Source organism: Melozone crissalis, unplaced genomic scaffold, assembly GCF_028551555.1.
Source record: "Melozone crissalis strain CALT ecotype California unplaced genomic scaffold, PUWL_Pcris_2 ptg000016l_1, whole genome shotgun sequence".
Classification (NCBI taxonomy): domain Eukaryota; kingdom Metazoa; phylum Chordata; class Aves; order Passeriformes; family Passerellidae; genus Melozone; species Melozone crissalis.
The window spans coordinates 17963465-17983522 of record NW_026535794.1 but is presented as its reverse complement, the minus strand read 5'-3'; the positions used below and the strand labels follow the sequence as shown (position 1 = coordinate 17983522).

Below are 20058 nucleotides of genomic sequence, written 5' to 3'. Positions count from 1 at the left end.
ATTATTACTATCGATTATCCATATTTATATTCACACTGCAGCTCTTCCTAACACTCACAGTGCTTGGTAGGGAAACATGGCATACTTCATGCATTAAGCACTGCAGAAACACGTTCCCACACACTGTATTGTACCTGGATGCTTCTGAAATGGCAAAACACTTGGTAAAGGTGTGGAGGGAACTCCTGGCAGCAGTTGAGCAAATGTCAGCAATGGAGATACCACTCAAGAAAGCCACTAATTTAGACTGAGCTCTGGTGGAATGTATATTAATCTTGGAGGGAGGCTCCTTTTTGGTGTTTTCATAACAGGTTTCACTGGTGGTTATCCTGCTTGGCACTCCTGACTTTCAACCTCTCAGCTGCTGACACAAACAATTTTGGATCTCAAGCTAGTCCTGTGAAGGCAAAAAGTTAAAGGCCTCTTAACAAAAGTGTAAAGATACCCTGCCTCTAGAAACTTCCCCCTTCAAGAAAGAATGGAAGTATATCAGTTGTCTAGATGGGATGAAGAGACAAAACCATGTTCAGGAGAAGCTTATGACACGTGTGTAGGAACATAGTTTTTGAAGGAAACCATTTGGATCCAAAACCAATTTGGATCTCATCTGGCTTCCTGTATGAAGTCATAAGTGGGAAAAACACTTCTGAGGACAAGCTCAGGACACCTGAGTCTGAGGCATAAGGAAATTACTTGATTCAGTCAGTGGACACCTGAAGATAACGTGCAGGAGTAATGGCTTAAACAGCCCAAGGAACCTGTGCAGCTGGTGATATATGTAAATATTGATTTGTTTATACACACACACACACACATATATATAATATAGGGAGAGAGCAAAAGAGTTGACAAGAAAAGAACCTCACCAGAACTAAAAATGGAAATTAACCCTTTAGTACCAGGCCCAATGAGAGTAACCATGATCAAACACAACCCACAGATCTCAAGGCAGGTCCACAGTCTTGAGACAGGTTCAACAAAGTCAGTCTGTGAGTCAGGGTCTGGGCCAATGCTTGCAGCAATGTACAGGTTTGGCTGCAGCTGAGCTGAAGGTCGGTACCCACAGAGCACAGATCAGTCATGGCCCAAGAGCCCAGGGCTGAGCTGGTGTTCCTGTGCCCACAGGTGTGAGTAAGGCCCTAAGGGACACAGGGCACGGCCATCAGCATCTATTTGAGCATCACTTAGTGCACTGTGACAGACTGAGAAAAGCAAAGTCCTGAGACACTTCATACACAGACAAATAAGTTTCTTTGCCACCACAGTTGCTTCAGCTGTTCTGTTAAAATTAAGGGATTCTTTTGCTTGCTCGTATGTGGAAATCACGAAGTTGGACAGAATGAGGGGACAGCAGCCTCCTTGGCCATGGAATTTGGGTTAACCAATAAGGAGTATGTCCTTACACAGTCCTTACTATTTAACTTGTGAGAAAAAATAATCATAGACACAATAGAAAATGTCTGAAGAGACCATGAAAGATCATCTTCTGTTGGGCTACAGCAGAAATTTTAAACTATCCTTCACATATATCTGGTTTACCTCTTCTAGAATATGATGAGTACTTCAGAATCTCCCCAGGGAATTATGTCTCAATACCTCATTATCTAAGAGCAAAAATATAATAAGAAAACTTCTGTTGATATTTGGCCTGAACTTATTTTGAACAGAACATGGAAAAAGCTTTCTTTTCTTCTCTTTTCTCTTCTATATTTGAAAGACATATTTCCTCTATTCTTCAGATTAAACAGCCTCTATTTATTTAATGTTTTCTCACAAGTTATATTTCCTAGCTTTCTGATCACTCTTTTTTTCTTTTGTCCTCCTCTGGAATTGATCCAGTTGGTCAGAATCCTTCTCCAGTTGTGGTGTTCCAAACCAGAGTCTTTTCCAGTGTCAAGAGGAATCAAAGAACCACTTTGTATGGTTTATAAATAATCCTCCTTTCTATGTATCCCAGTACAACACTTAAAACCTTTATAAAAATATACTGGTGTCTCATATGCAACTTGTGATACATCTTTTGTCTCCAGGACTGCTGCTGAGTCAGTCCTCCCTCACTTGCATTTATGCAAAAGATTATTTCTGTATAAACACAGAAGTTGGTATTCATCTTTATTGTTGTTACATGTCATTCTTTGAACCAAATTCTTAAACTAATTTCTTAAGATAATAATATCTTGTAGTATTTTTCCAGGTAGTATGAGTACCATTAACTGCTAATTTCATCTTTTCAATCATGAATTAAGTTTTGTATAGTCCCTGGAGAGCATGCTTTAATGCATCTCATCTGACAGTGAAGCATAATTAACTGTTTCTGGAGAACAGCTTTCCAACCAGTCACACACCTAACAGAAATTTAATTTTGTCTATGTCTCCTTATCAGAAATGACTCATATGAAAGAAAGAGGATTAACGTGGATCCAGACATGCCTGAAAGGTTTATCTGGCTGTAGGAGTGATAGTCACCTGCACATGACTTGAGCTGATGTGTAAGATCTCATATTTATTGACTAACTTCACAAGGAAGGATTTTGGTGGACTTTGTCTCACATCCATAGAGTCAAGGAGTCCAACTGTTGCAAGTCATATACACTGGGGAAGTTCCTATAAGATGTCTAGGCCATCTTATGGCCTAGAAAACACAGTTGCTGTTTTGTATTATGTCCATTCTCATTAATTTTAAAACACAGATGAGGATTTTCTGTACTACAGGGAAATCCTGTAGGTAAGGCCTTTGCAGTGGAAAAACCACTATAAAATATTTAGATATGAAAACATTTTGTTACTATAAGTAAGCAGGTATCCTAACTGTTCAGAGTGATACTTTAATCTCTGTTATCATTACGCAGGGTTACTGTGCCTAAAGTCTCCCTACTTTTCAGTCATTAACTGCTGCTTAGGACTGAAGACATTCAGAGTGGTTTGCCATCCTCTGGTACACAAACCCTCTCCTACAAAATGCTGTGCTGGGAAACTGACTGTGTTGCTGCCTGTCCCCTGCCTTTCTATTGTTGGAGCAATCTACAGATAGAAGATTTCAGAAAAGGGATGGAATAGCAGAGTAGAAGAGCAAACTGCCAAGAAATGTTTTGATATACAGTTTCCCAGACTAGATAGTGGTGATGTCCAACTAAAACTGGTTGAAATACATTAGTTTATCCTTGATCAGATGGATTGCAGAGGATGAAAGAAGAATGCAATGGATACAACAAATTAGTACATTGTCAGGGATGTCACCATCATCCTAAATGCACAGCTGGCTGCTCCCAGCATCTCTTGTGAAAGGTCAGTTACATGGAAGACCTTATTGAGCTTCACTGGGAGTCCCCATGTGAGCTGGTGTGCAGGGACTGGTAAAACTCATCAGCTTGTGGTGCTGCAGCAATCACTGATAGCTGGACAAACAGGATGCTAAACACTGAAGAAAAGATCCTTCTCAAGTATGTGTGTTTGTAGCTCCCATACCACATAGATCAAGAATGTTTTGTCCTCTCAGATATATTTGAAGCAATTACAAAGAAAGAAACCACATGAAAAGAAAAGTAATCCAGCCTTCTGGATTCTGTCTACTTTTGAAACTCAGAAAACAGGGTATAGGAATATTTACTGACATGTTGACTAGGCTAAAGATGGCTTAATTTCTGAGCAGAGCCATGTTCACCAATACAATCTCTGAAGTACATCCAGAAATCTAATAATGATGCTAATATATCTTAGAGTGAGACAGAATACAGTCAGTTTTTTAAAATATGTCCTGGAAAGATTTCATACATAGTCCAAATAAAAAGGGATGCTGGCCTCAGAGAATGAAACACCTTCCTATTGAGTCATTGCAAAAGAATCAACATTGCAAAAGAATCAGCTGCCATTACTGATAGATCAGAGGGATGGCTGTGAGCTCAGATTTGGATGTGATTCATTCTGTGTTTACACAGCTTTTTACCAGGTAGCTGGCAGAAGGTAGGCTGGTGTAACACAGAGTCAAAGAACACCTCAAGTTGGAAGGGAGTCATAAGGACCAGCAAGTCCAACTCCCTGCTCTTTGTAGGACTACCTACAACTAAATCATATGGCATTGACCAGGTGCTTCTTGTAACTCTGACAGGCTTCAGACCCCGACCACTTCCCTGGAGAGCCTGTTCCAGTGACTTGAACACAGTTTCAGTGAAGAACCTTCTCCAACAGTCCAATCTGAACTTCCCTTGATATGGCTTCATTCCATTTCCTCTGCTGTTGCTGATCCCTAGAGAGCTGTGTGCACTGCCCATCTTGTGGAAGCTGTAGGGCACCCTTCAGCCTTCACTTTCCCAGGCTGGACAACACAAGTGACCTCCTCACTCCTCAGAAGTCTTGCCCTTGAGCTCTTGCACCAACCTGGTTGTCCTGGACACACTCTGATAGTCAGAAGTCCTTCCTGCATTGTGGCAGACCCCAGCACTCGAGGTGAGGCTGCCCCAGAGCAGAGCAGAGCAGAGCAGAGCAGGACAATCCCTGCCTTGCCCTGCTGGCCATGCTGTGCCTGATGCCCCCCAGGACAGGGTTGGCCCTCCTGGCTGCCAGGGCACTGCTGGCTCAGGTTCAGCTTGCCATGGACCAGGACCCCCAGGTCCCTTTAATGGTGCTCCTGTCCAGCCTCTCATTCCCCAGTCTTTACATATAATAGGGATTAGCCTGTCCCAGATGGAGAATCTTGTTAAATTTCATACAATTGGTGATTGCCCAGCTCTCCAGCCTATGCAGATTTCTCTGTAAGGCCCCTCTACCTCTGAGGGAGTTCACAGCTCATCCTGCTTTATCATCATTAGCAAATTTTCTAAATGTACATTCAGTTGATGAGTCTAGATCTTGTATAAAAACATTAAAGAGCAGCGGTCCTAAAATTGTCCTCTGTGGTTTTGAATGCAAAGGGGTGCTGTGAAGTTTAAAATTCTCCAGTTTTGACTGATCAGGGCACACATAACTTGAAACTCTGTACATGAACATTTGAACTGAGCAGAAATAATATTTGTGGTGTGAGCTGGATCCCCACAAAAATATAATTTGCATTTCCATATACATTTCTAGACAGTAGTAAAAATAGCCCATAGCAGCATGTCTTTGGTCATCTAGAAAAAGGAGGTTTTTGACAATACTAGTACTATGTAAAATAAGGAAGATAATTTCTAATCCCCAGGTAGCATGTGAATCTGTCTCTCATGCTAAAGAGAACTCCCTGTGAATGTTAATTTTTTTAAATAATGAACAGAAAACATGCAAAAATTGAAAATCTATTATTTCCTGCTTTTAAAAGCCACACACATTTATACAGTGCAGGAAAGTATGTTGTTTTTACAGTACATTTTAAAAAAATCCTGATTTGCAGTAAGATGAAAACTACCCCAGCACTGAGTCAATACATTTCTATTGTTTACCTTCCCACAGGTCAGTAATAAATGGAACAATGTCAGCTAACAGGACCAAGCAGAGTAATGAGAGCATGTCTGCCTCCTGCCTGACAGTAGTAAGTGCTATGGAAATTATTTTTCATCTTCCTGGAACAGAATAACAATTTTTTTTCTAGACTTGGATTGTATGTTCCATTCAGAAGACTGTTTTCAAAGGAAAATTGCTATGAAATAGTAGTACTTTGAAGTTAGCACAGAGTAAGACTTTGAGGAAAACTGTCTTTGAATTAATACAAATTGTGACATTTTAACAAGGTAAAAATTCTAAGCTACACATTTAGAAAGGGGGAGTATTTCCCTGAAAGCCTACTTTAATAATTAAATAAACAACTGCATTTAATGCAACACTACAGCTAAGAGGACAAACTCAGCCCTCACATATATAGCAAGAAAATCAAGTAGGTACATAAAGAGGGTATTTTCTCCCTAAATGTTTCAGCATAAAATCAGCAGAATAGCATACACACATTTTTTTTCTTTAGTAGAAAGAAAAGAACAGAAAGAACTTAAAACTGATAAAACAAAAATTATTTGAGAACTGAAAAAAATACCTTAGAGTGAAGTAAGGTTTGTAGCAGGAAGTAATAGCTTTTATTTAATTAACAGCCCATTTCCCAGTGGGGGAACATTTTTCACAGAAGAACTTTGACCTTTCAGCCCACAGCCTGAGAGAGACCACAAAATACCTTCAACAGCTGAGCCTGGGAACAAAAATTCAGAACTGCTGTACGCACTCGAAATCATGGACTGAATGAAATAGTGCTTTACAGCACATTATAATCCTCCACTGCAGCTGCCCTTCAACTCATTTATCAGTGTTCCACAGCTGATAATTTCCTCTCTTATTTTAGCTCAGAGGAATTCTTAACATTTTTATCTGCCCCTCTGGTCACAGGGCAGGTGATTATGTAGGGCAATTGCTTCTCTTATCCCAAATTGTCTGATTACCACATTAGGTTAAAATGAAGAGTTTCTCCCAATCTGTACTTAGCTTGACGTTTGCTGATTCTATTCAGACCAGCAGAAGGATCTGCATGCTTGAAATTTCATTTCTTCCAACTATATTAGTTGCCTACTAATAATTTCATGTTGTTAATTCCACCTTCAAACCTTGTCTCATTTACATCCTACAGTATGCCAGTACTGTACAGCAGGCTTCCAATGGATTAGTTTATCTAAAAGAAGCTTAAGTAATGACTGTGTGATAGGCAAATATGCAACCATATGGCAATATAAATTTGACAATGGCAAACAGCTTAATCCAGTAGGCAAAGGTATTTAAAAAGGCCAGAGTAAAAGACAAAAAAACAGCTCACATTCAGAAAAGAAAATTAGGTTCGCCATTTTAGCAGTGATTACAGTTGACTGTTGGTATAACATGCCTGATATATGGAGGCTTCTCCATCAAGCCTCTAAATGAAAATTGTTGGCAGTTTAAAAGATATACTGTAGGTACTGTAGTGAAGAAATTATCATTTGGGACCCTTCATTCTAATCACCCAGAAGATGCTTTTGGACCTTAAGATAAAGGAATCTCTAAACAAAGCGTGTTTATGATCAGACCAATTAACTGTCCTGGGAAGGAAAAAAACAAAGGGAAAAAAATGAACCTTAATGTGGGAAGATTGGCATAATTTGGACTGATGGAAATACTTTTATCTTCAAATCCCCATTAATATCCTGAGTTCCTTCCTGTCTCTTTCTTGGATAGAACTATTCTTAAACTACTTGGGAGTACTTGTAACATGTTAGTGATACCAGCTTTTTTTACCATTGCAAAATATACATGGATACACAGTCTCAAGAAAAGGTGAGTTCATTTATTTTTCCACTTCTAAAAGTGAAAGCCTATTTATTAGAAAAAACAACCCAAAAGCCCTACCATCTTCCCCCCACAAAACCTCAGTTTTATCAATCTCTACTTCTTTTTTTGTTTTGTTTTATGAGAGTAAGGGGATAAAAAGCAACACTATAGTGTATTTTGATTCCCTTTAGATAAATTTCCATTCAGTAGTCTGCATTTTCAGTTAGATTCTTTCTGAAGACACCTTTTCATGTGTACTCCATATCATCAGAATGACATAAATTGATAATGTGATTCTTCAAACTGAATTTTTAATGGATTATCAGTTTACTCATCACACATGTAGTACTTGCTTTCTTAGCATTGTATTTGTGGAACCTCAGGTACCAGTGGTTAAACAAGACATTTTATGACAACGCCATAGAGCTGAAGAATCACCATCAAATAAAAATTAAATAAAAATGCATAAAGTTTCAGTGAAGAGGTTCAAAGGTAGCTAAATAGACTCCTGTGAGAAGTGAAATAATTTTATGTTATGCACACAGGAATGTAATCCACAGATATTAACATTTCATCACAATGTCAGAAAATAATATGAAAGACTTCTCTAAAATGAGACATCTAGCTAGGAACTTTCTACAGAGTTCTAGAAAAAGTCACATATGTCTGATTTTCATCTTTTCTGTTGGGTTCATCCACATATTTCAGCATACTTAGAAGGACAGATATGACATCTCAAAAATGGGGTTTTTTTCAGACACTTGGTTTCATCAGTAGCAGCTGCTGATGGGAGCAAACTGGTTAATGTGTTAAGAGTCCATGTGTACAAACTCCAGTATTTAAAATGTGCAAAACAAGTTCAGAATCTCTAAGATTTAACAGAGTGGGGACATAATGGAGAACCTGATGCTTTGTTCTTAGAGAGTATTGTGTCAAATGCTGTGCACACTCATGTTCCACTTGCAGCCATCTTCACAGCATCCTTCTCTTGTGCATGAAAATAGAACAAACTACCATAATTAATCTAAAGGTATTTCAGGAATGACTCATGTCTCCATTTCTCACTTGCATGAAGAAGTACAGTCCTCTGGTCATCTGGAATTGGATGAGGATTTTCTGGACATAGGTGAAATAGGATTATGAACAGGTAAGAAGCAAGCAGATAGTGGCTGAGCAGAGCCCATGTGAAAAATGGGATAGGAAGGCTGTAAAAGTTTTTTATTATTTCCTTTCTCCAAAACAACAACAAAAGAAAATAATGATGAACAGTAGAACAGATTATCTAAGAAAGAAGTGCAAAGAAAGGTGATTGACTTTGGAAAAGGAAAAGATAGTGTCTTTTGCTTCAGAAAAAACAGTCAAGGATGGCAACTGTCAGAAGAAAAGACAGTATCAAATCTAATTAAGAAAAAAGGCAGAACAACAGAAGTGACTAAATCTGGCAGTTAAGCAGAGGTGCTGAAGATGTGCACTGCTTCAAGACACATAAAATCAACCTTTGAAAAGATGAAAAAGGCAAGGCTACATGTCTGACAGGAATAAAGTAAGATGTTGAGGTGAGTGGGGGACATGACTATTGCCAAAGTGTATAGTGAATTTTGTATATCTTTATTGTCATATAAATTGTCTCTCATGTAAATAGTGTTCTAAAGAGAATGGCATTATGGATTCTGCAAATTTATGGGCATTACTCTGGAAAGGAATGCATATAGGGGAAGAAATCACAACATTATCAACACAGTGAATACTAATGAAGAGAATAAGTATAGAACCAACAGAATTCTGAGAAACAAACTCTGAATGGTGAGAATAATATGTATATTAATCTAGAGAATAAAACATTGTGTTAGACAGCTGCCACATGCATGGTTTATTGAATACTGACATGCTAACATATTTAGGAGAATGACAGAGAAACAGCTCTCAGAACTGTTGCTGGAGCCTATGACATGCATAAAAAATGGCTCAATAAAATAGGAATGAAAAGAGAGGCATAAGAAAAGAAAGTGAGAATGCTTTATGTTCCTGGAACATCCTCCCAAATGACAAGCTGGGCAAGAAAATGGTAGACAGTGGATAAATTTATTTAGGCAAGACATATAAAAGAAGTTTGGAGATTTTATAGCACAAATCCTGCCAGAAGGAATTGAGAAGAGCTGCATGGAGGATATCTTCTTCTGAGTGAAAGTTCTTTTTTGTATGAGCTGATCAGTCATTTAGGAGACCATCAGCATGAGGATGGAGTGATCAAATACAACAAAGTGCAGAGAAAACACAAATACTCACTTTCCTTTTTTCTTGATGGCTATTTGTGACCTTCTACACTTCACTAAAAATGACAAAACCACTGGCTGTAAACATGTACTTAATATGAACAAGGGAAATTCATACAGAACATAAGAATTGAAAGAATTTTTGAAATTCACTGGCTCCATAATTGTATAGTACTAACTGTATAACAACTCTGTCTCAATTTGAAGTTCTTATTAACTTAAAAACTAATAATGATTATTTTTGTTCACTTTCTATGCTATATAGAAATAGGGACAATGACAGTACATATGGATCTAAGTTTGACAAATATATTATACAACTGTAATAAGTATTTAATTGCAAAAATATATAAACTTTAAATTTATGTTTTTATCTAACTTGTCTCATTTGCAAGGAGACAAGTCAAAGTGGCATAGGAGCTTTTTGAAAGGTTACAGGACATGTTTTACATATGGAGTGATATACAGAATTATTCCTGTCATTAGAGATTTTGGACTACAAAACCAGATCCTAAGCTTCTCAGACAAAATATACATGCATACAATTATAAGAGATAAATGGCAGTGCTACTCACAACTCTGGTACAGCTGAACCTACTGAAGTTTATAGATGCTTTAAAATTTACTTTGTTCAGATGTCACAAATGGTTGAAAATATGTCAGGAATTTTTACAGTATTATACAGTATGGTTACAGTATTGATACAAAGCAGGGTTATATTATTTGTTCTTTCACCTCATCTCCATACATTTTCATTGCCAGCTTGTTGTGAAACAGATTTCTGAACAGTAATTTATTATATCCCATTTTCAAAATGTTTTCCCCTTTACAAACATTAATGATAAATTTTACCTAAGTGAGCACTTCAGCTTTAAAGTAACTTCGAAAACTAACTACTTTACTATGAAATCAGATACTGAGAAACTTTATGTTCACTACTTACATGATTAAAGGACAGACTATTAAATTATATTTTTTTTCTGGATAGAAATGCTTACAAAGCATTAGACCGTTAAGTTGTATCAGGCTTCATTATTCAAGTACCTTAATTAATGATGCATGCCATGGAAAACTTTATTCTTGCCTCAGTGACTTTCTTTACAGAAGAATAATTTCAAATGGGGGATGATTTTCTTCAGGTAACAATCTGGGCAGTTTGGGTCTATATGCCAACTCTCATATTTCTCTTTTCCGTGGTTTGGGTCATTATACATTTTTGCCAGGCTTATGATAATTTTATAAACAAAAGCATATTGTAGAGAAGGACAGAGGAGATGTTATTCTGAAGAGCTATTAACAGAGCTAAGAACTATTCCTTAACAGCCTCTTTCTAATTAGCTTTTAAATTTTTTTGCTTTCTTCAGGCTTTCTTAGAAAAAAAAAACAACCCAACATGATTATATACCAGCATGTTCACTCAGTAATCTGTTTTTCCAATAGGCAGCAAACATGCCTTAGTTCTTCACTAAGATTATAGGCTAGCTGAGGTTCCAGGTATTATTACTTAATGAAATGCAATTCAACATGAAAATCTCAGAATCTTTTCTTTGTAAGTTTCAAAATTGTTTACTTTTATTGATGCTTTTTAACTTTACAGAAACATAATGGAACTTATATTCCAAGCCCACACCTGTGCTTTAGAAAACACCTTCCATGATGAGTAAGTTAATGAGATGTAACTCTGTATATTAATTTTTTAATATCATTACAATCTTTTCTTATTCAATACTCCAAGCAGGCAGAGGAAGAACACAGCTTGCTCGATAGCAAAGAAGTTGAATTCTCTAAGTCTTCAACTAATTCACTCAGTGACATTGGATGCCTACTGAACTGGCAGTTTTAAAAGGCAGCAGCTTTTAGAGGTACTAAAAACACTTCAAGGAAAGGATTTACATGGCCTGTAGGAGGCTCTGAATCAGCCCACAAATGGCTGATTAGTAAAATGTGCTGAATACTTGCTCTAACTGCTGAAGTCAACAACAGATGGAGGAGTTGGCATCTGTGGACATAAGGCCACTCCTTCACATATCCAACTTTAGACATGCAAGCATGAGCATTTGAGCCTAAGCTTTGCATTCCAGCTTTTCAAGCAGTAAAATAAGTCTCAAGGGAACCCTGTTCTCACATGTTCTGGCAAAAATGCTATTTCCTTATTCCTACATCAGCTGTGTCAGACAGCCCCACATACAAACAAACACCACACAGGCCCTTTGAGTGTCTGCTCCCCTGGCAGTCCCAGCTCTCCCTTCCTGCCCCACTTCAGCCTCCACACCCAGCTTCCAGCTCTGGGCTCCCCTCCTGAGCAGCAATTTATTCCCAGAGCAGCTGCCTCACACCTACCCAAGATCCCAGCCTCCTTGCCCAGCTATCTTAAACTATGCTGCTGCTCAGTCTTCTCCCCAAGTATCTCTCAGCCTCCCAACAGCCAAATTTTGTGTCCCATTCCATATCTGGCAACAGGAGAACCATGCCACTGAGAAAAAGATTACTAAGATTTTCATTGTAAGAAAAAAATTTACTTAATTTTTTATATGAGCAGAACTTAATAGGGTGAAATCTTCCTTCTCTCTCATACACATGTGGGCACAGATAAATACATTAAAGTCTTGCAAAAAATAATGTTTTGCCCACTGAATTCAAGTGAAACTGGAAATATCATATCTGGAATTAATATTAATATCTGCAACCATTAATCAAGGAAATTTGGGATTGGAAGATGGGGAAGGAGAGCTGGGTCTGGAAGTTTAGAAAGTGTTTGAACTATGTTCAAAAAGAGAAATGTTAAGTAAGATGTACTGCCAGTTCTGCCTGTGAGGTAGAGAAACATATGCAAAATCATCACAGAAAAACAGGTAACTCCAGTGTTTGAATATTAGAAAGTAGCAAATTAATTAATATTTCCCCAGAATATCATTAACACTTTAGTGGTAATTAGGAAACAACACCCAGCAGGAGTATTTAGAAGTGTAAATTGAGTATATACATATCACTAATATATTCTGAGTATAACAGCATTTTTTAAATTTCAGTTCTAGTTGCATCAAACGCTATTTAATATTAATGAAATATTTAAAGTTGTTTTCCTCTTCTTTTTATTGTGTGCTATAGTACAACAAAACAAATGAGTTTGCTAGTGCTCCATTTGAGTGCTTTGAAGAAACTGATATTATCTAGAACCACCTAATAAGACAGTGACTGCACATACAGTACAAATAACAAGTATTGTGTTGCCTTAATGCATAAGTAAAGAATCAATTTTTTGACCATTTGCCATACAGACCATTTGCCTAATGAAATCAGCCTTACTTCCTCTTCAAAGTACTGCTTTGTATTACCATGGTTGGATGAAAATGGCCTTTTCACTGCCTCAAACCACTCTCTCCTTATCACAAGGCTCAGGCTTAGTGCAGATTCAGTCATATAGCCAGCCTGATGCTGAAATAAAAAATCCCATTTGATTCTCTGAGTGAAAGGCTCCACAACTGAATTTTGTGCAGTAGGCAAAATGGTATTAAACTCATATGCTGAATTCAACAGAGATATGCACTGTGCAGTTTGCTTGTACACACCCATTGAAGGCAAAAAACCCCAAAGCTCCATGACATAAACAAGCTAAGGGGAAACATTACAGCACAAATTTTGCCCACAATCTCACTGATGGTACATGTGTAACCACTGGGAAATCCTGCACAAGGATGGAGAGGCTACATTCTGACCTTTTTGGGCATCTGCAATCTGAAAAGTGGCATCACAGCAATTTAATAGAGAAAAATTAATAACTTTGATTCCAGTATTAGTATCTGACAAAAATTATATAGCTCTTCTAAAGTATTTTTAGTGAATTTATTCTCTTTCTTAAATATAAAATGAACAAACCTTGCCAGTCAGCTTTGAAAGATCATCTCCTCCAATTATCTGCATATCTTGCATAGACTGATCATTCTAAAAGAAGAAATGAAAAATTTGGAATTGGTCATAACTGTACAAAATAAAATATAAATGTTACCTTTTTTCAAAAAAAATCTTGATTACTAGTCTTAGTTATGAATATTTTCTAACGCTTGTTAGTAGTGGTGTACAAGAAAACCACACTCTCACTTCTTCCTCTGGCTTCCTGCATCTCCTGCTTGTTTTTAAGCCAAAATCAAACTCTAGGGTTTGCTGGACTAGAAAAAGTTGCATCTTTCTTTTTAGAATAGTGTTCCCTTGCTTGCTATTTCTTAGTATGACAAGGGTTGAGTAACATATTTATCCCTTTCAAAATGGGAGGACAGGAGCATCTCAACACTTGACCAAACACCTGTAAGCACATTCTTGGTTTGGAACAGTTTTTGGAAACTGGCTAAATGTGCTTACATGTCAGCTCTTTTTGGAGGAATTCACTTCATTTTCTTCAGGGAAAAAAGTTTTGCAAAATTCATCATTTACTATCAAAAATATTTTCAGTGGGCCATAGAGTTTCCAAAGCTTTGTTTATTCAACTGACTCAAAGATAAAATCCTTGAGGTCAATTACTTAAATATGGCAAATCAGGTTGAACTAAATGCAACAGAACAGTATGTTTTGATTTTCCTGTTAGAAAAGTTATTTTTTAAAGAATTCTTTTTTTGCTGAATTTATTTCACAGACATTTCTAGTTGAAATTCCTTCTGATGGAAAATTCTCAACCAGCTCTAGCTTCAATTTATTATCAGCAGAACACAAAGTTAAGATCACAAAAAGGAGACACATGGAAGCCCTGCTTTTAAGGCAAGACAAAAGAGGCCTTCAAGAAGATGGCAAATTAAAAAATACACAGTAATGGCCAGGCTATATGAACTTCTCAGAAAAAGCAAGAGCAGAAATAAGTATAGTTTTTTGCCAAACTGATGCATGTGCTAATCTAATCTTCCTACCATAGGAAGAGAGCATTAGTCCAATTTTGACAATAGCTCCAGTAGCACAATTGTGTTTTACTGGCAACAGTAAAACAATTTAGTGACATTGTGGTTTACTGGCAACACCATGAAGCTTCATCATTACAAACTACTGACAAATATACAATACTTGGATTCTCTGCTTTTATTTCCTAAATCCAGCACTCTGAAGCAAAATGTTTTTCCACAGGTAAATAGTGGCACATCAGGACTTAAAATGTGGGTGAAGATCTACTGGACTAAAGGATTTAGAGCTGTTCTTCTTCCCCTCCCAAATCAGGACAAGGAGAAGCAGCACTCAGAGGGTCAGAGCTGCCCCCTGTGCAGATGGAACCACATTGTCCATGCTCACAGACCAGGGGCACAAGTTTGGGGACTTCCAAGCACCTTTGCAGATACCTGACCACAAAAAATCTGGCAACCCCAGGAACTATTTGTGGTCCTCATGGGAATGAATTGTCTGAGTTAAATCAGCCTTCCTGAGTAGCTGTAAGCAAAGGTTGTCAAATTGCCCAGATGAGAATTTCTCCAAGTTTACATTCTGCAGACCCACCAAAAGGCTCCCTGGCTTTCACTCAGACTCTACTCTCCACAAAACTCTCACACCACAGCTTTGTAAGAGGTCCTTAGCAGTCATTGCTTTAAAAGACAGTTTTTAGACCTGCCTTCACTTTTCCTGCACCGGATCTGGGAGCTTTAGATAAATTTCATGCTGCTCTGATCCGTTTCCTGGGAAACAGAGCTAGAGCAGCAATGAAGGTTATATCCCATACATTTTCTAATATAAGTTTCAATATTTCTTTTATTTTCATAAAGAAAAACAGAAAAAGAAGTCCAAACAACAACAAAGCAAGTAACTGATTTCCTCAGAAGACTATTTTAAAACTAAGTAAAAACTGGAGATTGAGAAGATTTTAAGTTCAGGCTTAAAAGCATAAGTCTTTTGTTGTAAAGCAAGACAGGTCAGTCTTCAAAAGTCAGGCATGTATTCAAGTCAAGACTATTATAAGACTATAAAAAGCAGATTGTTTCTAATATCTACCACAGCTTGTGTAACCAAGGCACTGACAAAATATTTTTTCATTTCCAAATGAGAAAGTGTAGAATTCCATTAGCAACCAGCACACAAGAATTACTGAAGAGGCACTTTGCCCTTAAGCTGCTAGTAGAGAAAGAGAAAAAAAGATAACAGTGAGGTGCAATGATTAATGAATTTATTTATTTTTCACAAAAAAAAAAAAAAACAAACCCTCTCTTTCTACAGTATTCACAGCAGCACTGTTTCCTTTGCATTTGGTATTTCTGGCTTCAGCTGAAAGGAAGATGCTGAAATAGCATCTTCATTGCTGGCAAGCAGCTAAGCAAACACAAAAGCCATTGAGAGCAGGGGGATCACAGCATCCCGTCAGGCTCTGCATTCACACTTCGGCTGCTGGGACACAACTGCACACATTTATGAAAACCCTGGGGTTCTACTGGAGAATGAGAGCTGGCAAAGGACAAGGCTGGGTATTCATGGTCCCTAAAACCAATCATTTTCTATATGGTTTTTCTATATTCAGCTCAGAACCCTCCAGCCAAGGTATTTTCAAAAAAATTACAGAAATTCCTTGCATCACACTGGAGAGCAATTCTCTTGCTAAAAAAAATAAATTCAGATAATTGATTTTAATGCCATTTATAACTATCTACATTTATCACTTAACTCATGTTGTGAAATACATACCTGCCAAACAGCAAAGCTCAATACCATGGTGTGACATTACCCTGATCATAATGCTCACATAGATAATTTGCACACTATGGTTGCCATGGGAACCTCTCCATGCATTTTTTTTTCCTGAGTTCTCAGTTTATAATCTCAAAATAACACTGCAGTAAATGTTAAATACAAGGTACAACAAATGTCAGGAAAGAAAAAAAATCTGTTTCATTCAGTACCAATTAATGTCAATTCAGAACTGTTTGTTTAATTTTCATGGTCTCAAGTCATTCAGAGCTTCTTTCTTCCTTTGTGAGTTGCTCCAACTGATATAATTGAGTCTCTGAGATTTCTTATAAATGCAGAAATATGAATTGAAGCTTCATTTTGTGTCACCCAAAGTTCCTCAATACTTGTTTTCTAATATCCCTAAACCCTATCAACCCATTTTTTTTAATATTTGACATTAAATATATTGGCTTGGATAGAGACAGCTCTAAATCATACTATATTTTGGTTAATGTAGCACAAAATTTATTGCAGCTGTTTCTGACAAGACATGATGCATTGTGTCACATCCCCACACCTCATCACAAGCTATATTTCTGGGTTTTTTCAGTGCTTAATAAATCTACATTTTCCAGAATAAATCTCAATTTCTTTGGTTTTAATTACTGGGTTGTGGTTTTTCACTTGTTCATCTTTGTTTTATAATTTTAGTTAATTCTAAGAATACTTGATTAATTAAAGCAAGAATGTTATTTCCACCACCATTTTTCATGGCACACATGATAAAACTTTAGCTTTCTATGTAGATTGGAAGTATACATATTTAAATTCCATCTATACTAAGTCATGTGTTTTGAACTGGGTGGGGCACAGAATTATTACATCTTTTTTACATCTCCTGAGATCAACACTTGGACATAGTTCAAGTTACAAGTGAAATGAGTTGGGTGGTCTCAGGAAAATTCATTATAAACAGCATTGCTCATCTGAAAATTGCACCAAACTGTGAACATCTGTTACTCTTCTGAAGAAAAAGAATCTGGAATACATTAATACTGGGCTCAGTGAAACAAAGATTCTTTAATCACGGCAAAAAAGCAGCTTTAACAGAACAGTTTAAATGCATAACTAAATTATTAAATATGGACACAAGGTCATTATCATACATCTAATTACTGCAGTCTGCAGAGTTCATATAGGATTTATTTTAAAATGTGGTTACCTTTTTCTCCCAAAATTCATCAGGGAAACTCAAAACAAAGAATGTGACAATCAGGCCTGTTCCATGTTGGTTTTGTCCCCTTGGGTGATACAGCAAATTCTCCAATCTGGGAATTCCCATTAGGACAGATCTCTTTCACTTCACACCATCATTCCACCTTCTACGACTTGGGTTTCCAGGAAGGCTTTGACCAAAAAGAAGTCAATGACAGACCACTCAGTTGTCCCTTGGATCCTAATATGTAACTAAATTGCTTTGCAACCTGCCTCCTGAGAAATATGAATAAATTGGTGGGGAAGTGTCAGTATGGCATTTACAGGATCTGTTAACCTATTCTGGCTAATAGGTAAAGTCAAACTGATATATAAAGTATGGCTATGAAATATCCTCAGTCAATCAGCAGAAGTTGAGTGGTAGTATATAAAATGCTGTACTTAGAAACAACATCCACTTGAATCAATACAATTTTGGGTTTCTTCTCTCAAGAACAACAGCTGAGAACAAAAGACCTCAAGGGTGTAGAAAATGAGCTGTCAGTTTTCATGGCAGGCAGCTAGAGGGACTATCCAGGCTTAAGCAGGAACAACTGGTTCAGAGGGCACCTAGTGAGTACTGTTAATCTGGAGATTTGTACAAATGAGTGGGAATGATGTGAATCACTTCCCAGTAAAGACTGGAAAGTTTGCCTTCCTTTACCCAGAACCAAATGTATACCAAAGGCAACCTTTGGGGTACACCCACATTCAAAACAGTAAAGTGCCAGGTCGCTGATATATTTTTAAGAGGTACCTTGAATACCTTGCAAACAATCCAACAATGCTGAGCCAAGTGGCAATGGAATGCAGTAAACTGGCACACACCCACTGCCAGAACAGCCCCTTTCTGCAAGGATGTACAGGTACATGTGCACTGAAGCAGTGACAGCTTGGAGCAGCTCTGAGAGCTTTAAAGCTGCTTTCCTGAGCTGACCACACCACTGACTGTGCTGCACTGAGCCTGGCCTTATTGCCATTGCCAGGATAACAGATGATAGCAAATTTTAGACTGCTGTAGATGTACATCCAGCAGAATTCTAGTTCCCACAGTGTAAGACATATTTCACTTCTGTAGGGGTAGATCTACAATGTAACTCATGTAAAGATTTACTTTTTTTTAAATTCTATGTCTTCCTTGTTGATATTCCTTAACTAAAAAGCTCCACCACTCAGGTTTGGAACTGCTTCAAACTCAAGCTAGTCTAGCCAGTTCCAGGGAAGGCCAGAGTTTTGCAATGAGGAAGTTGGCTTTGGACAGAGAAAGACAAACAATGAACTTACTGACAGCAAGGTATTCCTTATCAGCTGACCTGTGGCAACACCTGGGTATATTTTTTCCCTACTGTAAAAGCAAGGCAGGTCATTCAGCTTAAACAACACTCTGGGAAACAGTAAATTATTAAACTTCATAAAAAGAAAGTTTATTACCAGAATTGCTGATAATCATCTGTTCAGACACTCAGCAATTTTTTGTGTACCAGGGCTCCTGCATGCCTTCTCTGTATTTAATCCAAGGAAGGTAAGCTATCTTAAAAGAGGCCCAAACTAAGATATCATAAATCAAAGCAGAACTCAGATCAGTTAACCTGGATAATAAAGATTACAGACAATAAATTATTTCACTTTTTAATTTCTGATTTAGCAATTAAATTTTCTATACTTGCTTAGCATTGGTTAAATGGGGTGTTTTTTTGTTTAAGAATGAGGCAGTAAGATGTCAACACCACATATCACCATATGGCAGAAACAGCACCCAAACACTTAAAAAGTTCAGCAAGAACTGAAATCAAGAACATACTATAACAAAGATTTTGACTTGTATGCATATCAGAAACACAATAAATCCTCAAAACTTGGGTTAGTTTTCACATACTGTAATCTGAGATTTCCTTGTACTCTAGCTTATTTTTATTCTCTAAGATAATATTTAAAACACAGAAATAAAATCTATGTATGTTGTAGGATGAGAAAAGGTATTAACAATTTCACAGGGCTCTTCAGTCATGCAAGGTAAAGTTCTGATCCCATAATTTTTCTCCAGAGATGGGAAGCAAATAAATTTTAAAACTTAGATGTAAAAGAATAATTTAAGGAAGCATACCCTCCAGAACTGCCCTAGTCCTACACAGGTACTCCTTTTGGGCTGCCAGGAGGCATTGCTAAGGGTGTCTGCTTTTTGTGATAATGATGTAATGCCAGCCCACACTCTGGGAATAGCAGACTTGGGATGCTTTTCCTCCTCAGCTCCATAAGTCAAAGAGTGTAAGGAAAATTCTCCTCCTGCTATAGTAATGCAAAAGTCATTGAGGTCATCAATCATGCTATGGCCAGCTATACTGGACTTGGGAAGGAAAATGTCCATTTGGATTCAAGTCCACAATAACTGGAGTATCTATCTTTTGCCCAGTTATTATTCAGCATTAAATGCATGAACATTACAGCAGTGGAACTAGAAGTCATGTTTCCCAGCCTCAAGAGAGGATCTTAGCATGCCAGCTCAGACACTACAAGACCCACATGTATGATCTTACCCCATTTTTTAAACTGTGTTGTGAATTAATGATCAAAAGTAAATGAACATTGTGAAAAAAACATACAGTGAGTTTGTAGCTCTGTACTAAAAACCCTGTCCACATGGGGATTCTGCAAGCAC

At 37.5% G+C, this 20058-nt stretch overlaps 1 protein-coding gene across 3 annotated transcripts in view; it reads right to left on the bottom strand.

Moving 5' to 3' along the window:
* PRTFDC1 (phosphoribosyl transferase domain containing 1) overlaps nt 1-20058 on the bottom strand; it is a 43305-nt gene that overhangs the window by 7026 nt on the left and 16221 nt on the right. For all 3 annotated transcript variants that reach the window (XM_054273891.1, XM_054273892.1, XM_054273890.1), the window contains exon 4: nt 13398-13463. In XM_054273891.1, coding sequence (XP_054129866.1) covers nt 13398-13463 — 66 coding nt within the window. The remainder of the gene's footprint in view (nt 1-13397; nt 13464-20058) is intronic.